The sequence below is a fragment of the Coregonus lavaretus genome, assembly GCF_964263955.1.
Source record: "Coregonus lavaretus genome assembly, chromosome: 16".
NCBI classification, from domain to species: Eukaryota; Metazoa; Chordata; class Actinopteri; order Salmoniformes; family Salmonidae; genus Coregonus; species Coregonus lavaretus.
In genome coordinates, this window is record NC_140003.1 from 7686443 (window position 1) to 7699149 (window position 12707).

Sequence of the window (12707 nt, forward strand, 5' to 3'; positions counted from 1 at the left end):
CTGGGACCTGTTGGATTGGAGGGTGATGGCTAGGGCCATTCCCCCCAGAAATGTCAGGGAACTTGCAGGTGCCTTGGTGGAAGAGTGGGGTAACATCTCACAGCAAGAACTGGCACATCTGGTGCAATCCATGAGGAGGATATGCACTGCAGGTCTTAATGCAGCTGGTGGCCACACCAGATACTGACTGTTACTTTTGATTTTGACCCCCCCCCTTTGTTCAGGGTCACATTATTCAATTTCTGTTAGTCACACGTCTGTGGAACTTATTCAGTTTATGTCTCAGTTGTCGAATCTTGTTATGATCATACAAATATTTACATGTTAAGTTTGCTGAAAGTAAACGCAGTTGACAGTGAGAGGACGTTTCTTTTTTTGCTGAGTTTAGTTGATATCAACAAAAATTTGAACCATGCCATTGGATTTAGGTTCAAAGTTGACTGAGAAAAAGTCAAACATTTTCAAAAATATTTTACGTTGATGACTGCTTTCAAATACAATCGTTTTCTATGGCTTTACAATAAGCTTGCTGTCCAATGAGCTCAAAATTGAACTAATTATTTATTTATAGGCCTAATAATACACTATGTTTCATGCATTTATAACCAGAATGTCAAGGCACCAGATGGAATCTGTGGGTCCCACTACATAAGAACATCCTTTTATTTTACCAACCTTTCGAACCTGCAATTTGTCCTAAACAGAAATGGCTACCATGGCCTTGTTATGCTCCTTTGAAAATGAATCCTTGCTTCCTTCTTTTCTTCTTAGACTTCAATAAAGCACATATCTCACATGACATGATGGATGAAAGCAGTGTAGTGGAAGCCTAGCTTTCACCTATCCAGTCATGTTAGATCAGTAATTATTTCAAGGAAGGGAAGAAGGATTTTCAGGTCAAGGCCCTGTGTGTAGAGGCAGTGAACAGACTCCTTCTCCCGTTAGCTCAGTGAGAAAGACAACCCAGACTTCTCCCACTCAAATCAGTGAAAACAATGGAACACAGACATGGAAAGAATTTGAGGACTGACCTCAAGAACAGTTAGATAACTACCATGCAAGTGTACAGACTTTTCTCTGTCTCTGTTTGTTTACTGATAATGCTCCTCTTTCCACAAGTGTGTTTGTTTGTGTGTGTGTGTGTACATGTAGCTGTGCACACATCTATTTGTGCCTGCGTGTGTGTCTGCCCCAATTGTATAGTCTGGTTGACTCAGGGACATCCATGCAGGCATCCCTTTCTCCAGTTTCAGCATCAGTCTGGAAGCACAGGCAATCATCACACACACACACACATATATATATATAGCATGCTTCTGTTATAGGAATGTCCAGGTGAATAAAAAGGAGAGCAGTCATAGGTAAAGTCAATCAAAAATCACTTGGTGTATTACAAACTGCATCAGGGAGACAACACCCAGCACAGAAGCAGAGAAAAAGTATATCTGGCTTTCTCTAAACAGGCCTTTAAATCCCAATCAGACAGGAAACTGTTTTGTCAGCATTAGCCCTAGGGGCTTGTAGGAAACCCAGTGTAGCAGTGACCTTTGTCTCCTGCTACATAGTTATAAACATCAGCTACAACAGAATACAGTAAGAGAGCGATCACAGTAGTCGGACGATCATCGGTAATCAATGACATCAAAGGGCAGTCATAAAGTAATCAGATCATCAAACAGTGTCCACATAATGTCATCAATACAATACAACAGTGAATAATCAGTGTGTCCTCGGTCCTTGTACTGGGACCTTCAGTAACTTGCTCTGGCGTCAATCACTACTTACAGATATGAGAACAATCTATAACATTAGGGCATCAAGTCTAGTGACCATCAACCCACACCCTAAGTGTCACAAATAGAACACTGGAAATCATGTGTACTACAGAAACATTACAGAAACATTCTGTTCATCACTCTAAACTAAAATGAACTTTAGTGATCATAAATTAATGTACCCATCACAGCTTCACTCTGCTACAACGTAGCTGCGGGGACAAGAACAGCAGAAAAGTTTAGCCTCACACTTCACACTCGTACTTCTTGCGGACTTTGGCCTGCTGTTTCATTTGTGCATTGCTGACTCTGATGAAGGCTGTCGACCTGGCTCCTAACATTACATGTTTTCTTTCAGATAGTTTAGGTGCTTGATTTAGCTCGCACCCCTTAAGCTCATCAAAGATCACCTCAATTTACAGAGGAGCTACAATACTATGCAATGGTCTGCATCACCCAGAACAGCTTAGTTGGCTAGAATAGTGCTGACCAGCCGATGAGACGAGCCCAGCATAGATCAGCCCAAATCAAAAATGACTTGCGCTAGCATTAGCTCAAATTATACCCAAGCCTCCAAAAAGCCTTGGTTATTGCTCAGCACATCTAAAATAAGCTCCCGTTGAATCATAGAGTCGCATGTCCCCCTTTTTCCTACTAAACGGCTGTGGTTCAGAATCGGACAGCCAATCAGACAGTCCTCCCTCCTGATATCCCCCTGCGGCCTTTGCTGATTTAGGAGCTTCCAGAGAGGCAGTTAAAGCTGTCGGTCTCTACTGGGTCTCCACTTGCCTTTTCTGGGGCAGTCAATCTGACAGACAGAGATTTCCTGATTCATTTGGAAGGTTGATTAAGAAGGAGAGAATGACACGGTGTGTAAATTGGAATGGCTAGGCCTAGTACTGCATTGGTGACTGGTTGCTTGATGACTCAAACTGAATTCTTCTGCTGCTCTTATCGTTCGCTACATACTTCAGTCTGAGGCTGCCATCATTGAAGTTGTTTGTGGTGGTGTCAAAATGAGGGTTGTTGTACAAAACAAAGTAATCAGTGATTGGATCATCTCTAACCAATCAGAGTATCAAAGCAAATGATTAATTTTCAAAACACTGCTTTACCCACATGTGGAACCAATCAGATGGTCTAGAATAGATTTCCATTCTAGATATTGTTGGAGAGGTACTCAGATCCAGACACATTGCGGAGAAGAAGGTAATGTCCGTGTGCGTGGCATAGCGTTTGGGGAGCCAGGCAAGGTGACTCGATCTTTGACAACACACCTGCTGGTGACAAATGCTTGTTCAGGGATCTCTTGATTGCATTTCACTGAAACTTGTCCAGTGTCCACTGCTTTTGCTGTGTGTGTGTGTGTAGTGAATCGGTTAAGAGTACTGACGTGTTTGTTTCTTTGTGTCTCTTCATCTGTCTGCCTCTGTCCCTCATTTTCCCCTCCATCTTGCCTTGTTCTCCTCTTTCCTAGCCTCGAGGTCTCTCTCTTGATCTTTGCTTGTCGGACAACGTCAATTTGGAGTAACGTAGTGGACAATGCTGGCTGTGTCTTCAACCCGTCTTTACTCCTGGATAAGGTCTGCAGCCTCCACATCAAACACTACTGCCACCACCATCAGAAAGCTAAAGCTGTAGCAAGCTACTATAGTTATTAAGTGGCCGAAGTAGACCACATCTTTGAAGCCTAACCCAACCACTAAGACCAAGGGTTTCCGGTTATCTGACCCCTTGCCAGCTCCCGTAACCCCGCCAAACGTTCCATTTCCTGCTTTGTCCCCTTCCCCGCAGCCACCATGCGTCCCTCACTCGCGGTCCTTCCCAGGACCCGTAACCATCCCCACACAGCCCACCCCCACAATGCACACGGATTGTCCGCACACGTCGGGCGGGACCACCTGTCGGCACCGCGGAGGCGCAGCCCACACCTGCGACACACGCTCAGCCCGGAGAACCTGCGGAGCCTGGCAGAGCGAGGCAATGCCGCCAGGGACACGGCTTCCGTGGTGAGCAGCCCCATGGGCCTCCCGAGGGCCAACAGCGACACAGACCTGGTGACGTCGCAGAGCCGCTCGTCGCTGACTGCGTCCACACTGGAGTTCACGCTGGGGAGGGGCCAGAACCTGGTCATCTCCTGGGACATCAAGGAGGAGGTGGACGCCACCGACTGGATCGGCCTGTATCACATCGGTGAGACACTCCGTATATTCATTTCATAATGGTGTAGTTCGTAACTAGGAAAGTTTAAAGTAGAAAACCTGTACTGGTTGCCCCCAGGGATACACAGTAATGTTATAGTCCTGCATTAACACAACCTGTTTCAACTACTCAACTAATAATATAGCCATTGATTTGTTGAATCAGGAGTGTTAGTACAGGCCTAAACAAAAATTAACTGGAGTTTAGAAACATTGTCTATTTACTGGTGGAGCATGGAATCAAAGGTTGAAAGAAATGTTAAACATTTATTGATTATATGACAGTAAAGTGTTTCTTTGAATTGTACAGACAAGGCTAACTTTTTAACTAATTGCACTGATCTGACTGAACTGATAGCTGCTCTGTAGGACTGGCTGATTCTAACTTGTAGAGCGCAAGTCTTTGGTGCAGGAGACTCCAGAGTCAATACTGAAACTGAAGCTGTTGAAGTTCCACAGAAGGGAAGCCTGAGTCAACATCAATACTTCTGTCTTGGTGTACTTTAAAGGCGCCGCATACTAGGTTCAGTTTGCTCCTAGCAGAACTCGGCTAGGTGAAGCGAACGTCTGTGCCTCGCATACCCCCCTAAAAGACCTACGCTTGAAAAACTAGAAAATAAGCAACAATATTACTGTTTGTCCCTCTTGAGATGCCATAGCAACAATATAGCAGGTATACACCTCCTCATATAGTCAGAATTAATCTAAGATAAATCAAGAAATCGTATTTATATTTTATTTTGCAGATTGTAATTGTCTGCATCACTTCCAATCCTTCGTTTTCTTTTCTCACAAATACTGTATATACGTATATACAGTGGGGAGAACAAGTATTTGATACACTGCCGATTTTGCAGGTTTTCCTACTTACAAAGCATGTAGAGGTCTGTAATTGTTATCATAGGTACACTTCAACTGTGAGAGACAGAATCTAAAACAAAAATCAAGAAAATCACATTGTATGATTTTTAAGTATTTCATTTGCATTTTATTGCATGACATAAGTATTTGATCACCTACCAACCAGTAAGAATTCTGGCTCTCACAGACCTGTTAGTTTTTCTTTAAGAAGTCCTCCTGTTCTCCACTCGTTACCTGTATAGATACACGCAATTATTAGAAAATGGATGAAGTTCAAGATGATGGTCAATCACCCTCGGTCTGGGGCTCCATGCAAGATCTCACCTTGTGGGGCATCGATGATCATGAGGAAGGTGAGGGATCATCCCAGAACTACACGGCAGGACCTGGTCCATGACCTGAAGAGAGCTGGGACCACAGTCTCAAAGAAAACCATTAGTAACACACTACGCCGTCATGGATTAAAATCCTGCAGCGCACGCAAGGTCCCCCTGCTCAAGCCAGCGCATGTCCAGGCCCGTCTGAAGTTTGCCAATGACCATCTGGATGATCCAGAGGAGGAATGGGAGAAGGTCATGTGATCTGATGAGACAAAAATTGAGCTTTTTGGTCTAAACTCCACTCGCCGTGTTTGGAGGAAGAAGAAGGATGAGTACAACCCCAAGAACACCATCCCAACCATGAAGCATGGAGGTGGAAACATCATTCTTTGGGGATGCTTTTCTGCAAAGGGGACAGGACGACTGCACTGTATTGAGGGGAGGATGGATGGGGCCATGTATCGTGAGATCTTGGCCAACAACCTCCTTCCCTCAGTAAGAGCATTGAAGATGGGTCGTGGCTGGGTCTTCCAGCATGACAATGACCCGAAACACACAGCCAGGGCAACTAAGGAGTGGCTCCATAAGAAGCATCTCAAGGTCCTGGAGTGGCCTAGCCAGTCTCCAGACCTGAACCCAATAGAAAATCTTTGGAGGGAGCTGAAAGTCCATATTACCCAGCGACAGCCCTGAAACCTGAAGGATCTGGAGAAGGTCTGTATGGAGGAGTGGGCCAAAATCCCTGCTGCAGTGTGTGCAAACCTGGTCAAGACCTACAGGAAACGTATGATCTCTGTAATTGCAAAGAAAGGTTTCTGTACCAAATATTAAGTTCTGCTTTTCTGATGTATCAAATACTTTATGTCATGCAATAAAATGCAAATGAATTACTTAAAAATCATACAATGTGATTTTCTGGATTATTGTTTTAGATTCCGTCTCTCACAGTTGAATGTTCCTATGATAAAAATTACAGACCTCTACATGCTTTGTAAGTAGGAAAACCTGCAAAATCGGCAGTGTATCAAATACTTGTTCTCTCCACTGTAGTTAACTTACAGCAGGGCCATAAAACAAATGGGGACTTCTCTTTGGTGTATGGGTTGCTCAGGTCTAGGATATAGGGTTGGGGACCGTTCCATCATGATAGGACAATAAAATAATAGATTAGATGTATACTTTATTTTTAAATGTATATCCCTCATCTGCACAAAATTGAAAGCTCTCTCTCACAACCCCTGCTCACAGACACACGTTGGTTCTGGGATATGCAACCATTTCCTTTCTCACTCACTTAACGCCACACTTTTCCAAACACAAAAATGCACACCACACCTTCCATCACAATACATCCACACATACCCACATACTGTGCCTTCTATGTCTTCTGTTTGCTATGTTTTTATCTCCACTATGTTGATTGAGTACTTGTGTTCTAATTAGTTATATTTGAAGATGTATTATTTAGCTTGTTATCCTTTCTTGTAATACCGTCTTATCCCTTTATAAAATAATATAAATACTATAAATGTGTTTTATTATTACAATCCCTTCCATGGCTAGTATTGGGTGTTCCATTATTCGACTCCTCTATTAGAACTTTCAGAATAGCCATGGAGTAGTCTTTGTGTCGCGGAACATTTGGTTGTCAGTCCCATGTAGCTCAGTTGGTAAAGCATGGCGCTTGTAACGCCAGGGTTGTGGGTTCATTTCCCACGGGGGACCAGTATGAAAATGGATGCACTCATTAACTGTAAGTCGCTCTGCATAAGAGCGTCTGCTAAATGACTAAAATGTAAAATGTAAAAATGTTTATCAACTACGAGAGCAACACACTTCCCTTTTATTCTATTTTCCTTGAAGATTGGGTACAGAACTTTGCGCGGTTCTTCAATCTCCCTCGGAAACTGATCATTCATGCCTATTTTCATGCCAGCAAGTCTTTTACCTAGGCTTTGAACCATTACTTTATCCTTAAAGAAAGCTAATTTGGCAACGATTGGACGCTCATATCTCTGTCCTCTTTGTCCGAAACGGTGTACACGTTCGAGTTGGATTTTATCGACAGCATCAAGTGGGATTTGAAGCGCTGTAAGAAAGTAGTTCTTCACCCTTTTTTTCGGTAACGTCTCCTTCTTTTTCTTGGATACCCGTAAGTACTAGATTTTCTCTCATCGATCTAGTCTCTGTCTAGTAAGGCTTCATTGAACAATCCCGTCCATAGTTCCCACTCCTACTAGCAGTAGTACTGTTGACCAATCAACGATGAAGGGGCGTAGACTTCGGCTACCAAATTTCAACTTGACTCAAGAAAATATGCTGTGCACACAAACAGCCGAAAAAAAAAAACTGCCGAACACCAAAATGAAGAAAAACGTCACACAAATGGTCATAATATATGCGCAAACTGTTTTGACTGGGAAGCATGCGATAGACTTTACACACATGCCATTACATATACCATGTACACCTAGACTATCCTGGGTGGTCTCCAACATGATAGCCCTGCTTAGTCAGGACTTTGATTGTAAACTATATTAAGCGGTACACTGCATAAGGCTACTAAGCCTAAATGTTGCAGTGAAAAGCAACTTATCTAACATATTCATATTTGTTCATAATATGAACCACATATTGTTTTGAAACTACAGTATGACCAATTTGGTTCTATGCAAGTATGCATACCCACTAGAGACATTCAGCCAACAAACTCTATAGTATTTATCTAACAGAAAGCTATAGCAACCACATTATGATTGACTCTAATACTCTCTAATACTAATTTACCGGTTTACCAATATACCAATTGGCTGTTGGATGAGTCAGTCGACCTCTAGAAGCTTCTGAATCCTCTATCCACCCGCCCCTTGACCTCTCTGGACTTCCCCCCTTCCTCATTTAAGGAAGAAGGATCCCAATGGTTCACTGTAAGGTAAAAATATGAGAGGCGGTAGAAAGCAGAGAAAGCATGCAGGGAGGGCACCAGGCCATGTGGCTATCGATCACGAGGCCATCATGCTCTTCATTACTAGCGTCAGGGTCTTTATCCCCCCCCGGGGTGCTCCGTCCTCTCCCACTTTCCTCGACTAAGCAGACATTCAATGATATCACCCACCTCCTCCTTCTCTCTCCCCCCTCATCGTGCTGCTTCGTGCTTGTTCAGTTCAGCCTGAAGTGGGGGGGGGGGGGGAGAGGTCACGAAAGTGCTACGTACAGCGGAATTCCCTGAGTTTTAACACCGTGGTAGGTTACAATTTCTTGTCCTTTGTGTTAGAGGTTGTAGAGAATGTATGTTAGGCATTACATTTACGGATTAAAGGAAAATTGTTTGAAGTATCTGTCATGGTTATATGACATGAGGCAAAACAGACATTATACATGGAACAACAGCTGTGATAAGGCTGCAATGTGGAGCGTAGATAAATGCTGTTCAATAAGCATCTGACCATAACATTATAATGTTATTTGGGGTCAACCATTTTCAAGGTTAGACAATAGTCCAGAAGTTTGTCTGTCACTGTCATGTCTTCATTGAACACAACACACACACTCACTCATTTAGAACCACACACACAAACTGAATGGACTGACGAAGCTTTCTCTCTGTTCCCCGGCCGGCCCAGATGAAACCAGCCCATCCAATGTGTGGGACTGTAAGAACCGTGGGGTGAATGGGACACAGAGGGGCCAGATCATCTGGAGGCTGGAGCCTGGGCCTTACTTCATGGACGGTGAGTGGAAGGAGAAGGAGAGGAGAGGATAGGAAAGGAGGGAGGGAGGAAAGGAGGGAGAGGATGGAGAGGAGAGAAATGAGAGGGAAGGAAAGAAAGAATCAGTGGGATTTATACAATGAGAAATATGATCAAGTATGATGTGGAAACTACGTTTCAAAAGGTCTTTGAGTAATGAGTGTGGTCCAATGGGACAGGATTAAGAAAGGGGGAGATGCAATACTTAATAATTGACATGGGTTTCGTTCCAAATGGCACCCTATTCCCTATGTAGTGCACTACTTTAAACTCTACTGAGTTTAAATGTATTTGGCTAAGGTGTATGTAAACTTCCGACTTCAACTGTGTATGTATGTGTATATATATATATATATATATATATATATATATATATATATATATATATATATATATATATATATATATATATATATATATATACATACACAGTTGAAGTCGGAAGTTTACATACACCTTAGCCAAATACATTTAAACTCAGTTTTTCACAATTCCTGACATTTAATCCAAGTAAAGATTCACTGTCTTAGGTCAGTTAGGATCACCACTTTATTTTTAGAATGTGAAATGTCAGAATAATAGGAGAGAGAATTATGTATTTCAGCTTTTATTTCTTTCATCACATTCCCAGTGGGTCAGAAGTTTACATACACTCAGTTAGTATTTGGAAGCATTGCCTTTAAATTGTTTAACTTGGGTCAAACGTTTTGGGTAGCCTTCCACAAGCTTTCCACAATAAATTGGGTGAATTTTGGCCCATTCCTCCTGACAGAGCTGGTGTAACTGAGTCAGGTTTGTAGGCCTCCTTGCTTGCATATGCTTTTTCAGTTCTGCCCACAAATGTTCTATAGGATTGAGGTCAGGGCTTTGTGATGGCCACTCCAATACCTTGACTTTGTTGTCCTTAAGCCATTTTGCCACAACTTTGGAAGTATGCTTGGGGTACAGTATATATATGTGTGTGTGTGTGTGTGTGTGATATATCTTTGTATACATACACACATACATATGTATGTGTGTATACAGTGGGGAGAACAAGTATTTGATACACTGCCGATTTTGCAGGTTTTCCTACTTACAAAGCATGTAGAGGTCTGTAATTTTTATCATAGGTACACTTCAACTGTGAGAGACGGAATCTAAAACAAAAATCCAGAAAATCACATTGTATGATTTTTAAGTAATTAATTTGCATTTTATTGCATGACATAAGTATTTGATACATCAGAAAAGCAGAACTTAATATTTGGTACAGAAACCTTTGTTTGCAATTACAGAGATCATACGTTTCCTGTAGGTCTTGACCAGGTTTGCACACACTGCAGCAGGGATTTTGGCCCACTCCTCCATACAGACCTTCTCCAGATCCTTTAGGTTTCGGGGCTGTCGCTGGGCAATACGGACTTTGAGCTCCCTCCAAAGATTTTCTATTGGGTTCAGGTCTGGAGACTGGCTAGGCCACTCCAGGACCTTGAGATGCTTCTTACGGAGCCACTCCTTAGTTGCCCTGGCATTGTGTTTCGGGTCGTTGTCATGCTGGAAGACCCAGCCACGACCCATCTTCAATGCGGCAGGTAGCTTAGGGCGGCAGGTAGCTTAGTGGGTAAGAGCGTTGTGCCAGTAACCGAAAGGTCGCTGGTTCTAATCCCCGAGCCGACTAGGTGAAAAATCTGTCGATGTGCCCTTGAGCAAGGCACTTAACCCTAATTTGCTCCTGTAAGTCGCTCTGGATAAGAGCGTCTGCTAAATGACAAAAAAAAAAAAAAAAAAAAAAATGCTCTTACTGAGGGAAGGAGGTTGTTGGCCAAGATCTCACGATACATGGCCCCATCCATCCTCCCCTCAATACGGTGCAGTCGTCCTGTCCCCTTTACAGAAAAGCATCCCCAAAGAATGATGTTTCCACAACCATGCTTCACGGTTGGGATGGTGTTCTTGGGGTTGTACTCATCCTTCTTCTTCCTCCAAACACGGCGAGTGGAGTTTAGACCAAAAACCTATATTTTTGTCTCATCGGACCACATGACCTTCTCCCATTCCTCCTCTGGATCATCCAGATGGTCATTGGCAAACTTCAGACGGGCCTGGACATGCGCTGGCTTGAGCAGGGGGACCTTGCATGCGCTGCAGGATTTTAATCCATGACGGCGTAGTGTGTTACTAATGGTTTTCTTTGAGACTGTGGTCCCAGCTCTCTTCAGGTCATTGACCAGGTCCTGCCGTGTAGTTCTGGGCTGATTCCTCACCTTCCTCATGATCATTGATGCCCCACGAGGTGAGATCTTGCATGGAGCCCCAGACCGAGGGTGATTGACCGTCATCTTGAACTTCTTCCATTTTCTAATAATTGTGCCAACAGTTGTTGCCTTCTCACCAAGCTGCTTGCCTATTGTCCTGTAGCCCATCCCAGCCTTGTGCAGGTCTACAATTTTATCCCTGATGTCCTTACACAGCTCTCTGGTCTTGGCCATTGTGGAGAGGTTGGAGTCTGTTTGATTGAGTGTGTGGACAGGTGTCTTTTATATAGGTAACGAGTTCAAACAGGTGCAGTTAATACAGGTAATGAGTGGAGAACAGGAGGGCTTCTCAAAGAAAAACTAACAGGTCTGTGAGAGCCGGAATTCTTACTGGTTGGTAGGTGATCAAATACTTATGTCATGCAATAAAATGCAAATTAATTACTTAAAAATCATACAATATGATTTTCTGGATTTTTGTTTTAGATTCCGTCTCTCACAGTTGAAGTGTACCTATGATAAAAATTACAGACCTCTACATGCTTTGTAAGTAGGAAAACCTGCAAAATCGGCAGTGTATCAAATACTTGTTCTCCCCACTGTATATATGTATAGATATATATGTATACATATATATATGTATGTGTGTGTATATATATATATATATATATATATATGTATATTTATATGTATATTTATATGTATATTTATATGTATGTATGTGTATACATACAGTGGGGGAAAAAAGTATTTAGTCAGCCACCAATTGTGCAAGTTCTCCCACTTAAAAAGATGAGAGAGGCCTGTAATTTTCATCATAGGTACACGTCAACAATGACAGACAAAATGAGATTTTTTTTTCAAGAAAATCACATTGTAGCATTTTTAATGAATTTATTTGCAAATTATGGTGGAAAATAAGTATTTGGTCAATAACAAAAGTTTCTCAAGACTTTGTTATATACCCTTTGTTGGCAATGACACAGGTCAAACATTTTCTGTAAGTATTCACAAGGTTTTCACACACTGTTGCTGGTATTTTGGGCCATTCCTCCATGCAGATCTCCTCTAGAGCAGTGATGTTTTGGGGCTGTCGCTGGGCAACACGGACTTTCAACTCCCTCCAAAGATTTTTTATGGGGTTGAGATCTGGAGACTGGCTAGGTCACTCCAGGACCTTGAAATGCTTCTTACGAAGCCACTCCTTCATTGCCTGGGCGGTGTGTTTGGGATCATTGTGATGCTGAATGACCCAGCCACGTTTCATCTTCAATGCCCTTGCTGATGGAAGGAGGTTTTCACTCAAAATCTCACGATACATGGCCCCATTCATTCTTTCCTTTACACGGATCAGTCGTCCTGGTCCCTTTGCAGAAAAACAGTCCCAAAGCATGATGTTTCCACTCCCATGCTTCACAATAGGTATGGTGTTCTTTGGATGCAACTCAGCATCCTTTGTCCTCCAAACACGACGAGTTGAGTTTTTACCAAAAAGTTCTATTTTGGTTTCATCTGACCATATGACATTCTCCCAATCCTCTTCTGGATCATCCAAATGCACTCT

General features: G+C 42.7%; 1 protein-coding gene across 1 annotated transcript in view; it reads left to right on the plus strand.

Annotated features, from left to right (window-relative positions):
* Nucleotides 1-3574: 3574 nt before the first annotated feature.
* Nucleotides 3575-12707, plus strand: part of LOC311143338 (E3 ubiquitin-protein ligase HECW2-like) — a gene marked incomplete at both ends in the record, with an annotated part of 54760 nt that continues 45627 nt past the window's right edge. The window contains 2 exons of the mRNA XM_084179180.1: nt 3575-3968; nt 8781-8888. Coding sequence (XP_084035306.1) covers nt 3575-3968; nt 8781-8888 — 502 coding nt within the window. The remainder of the gene's footprint in view (nt 3969-8780; nt 8889-12707) is intronic.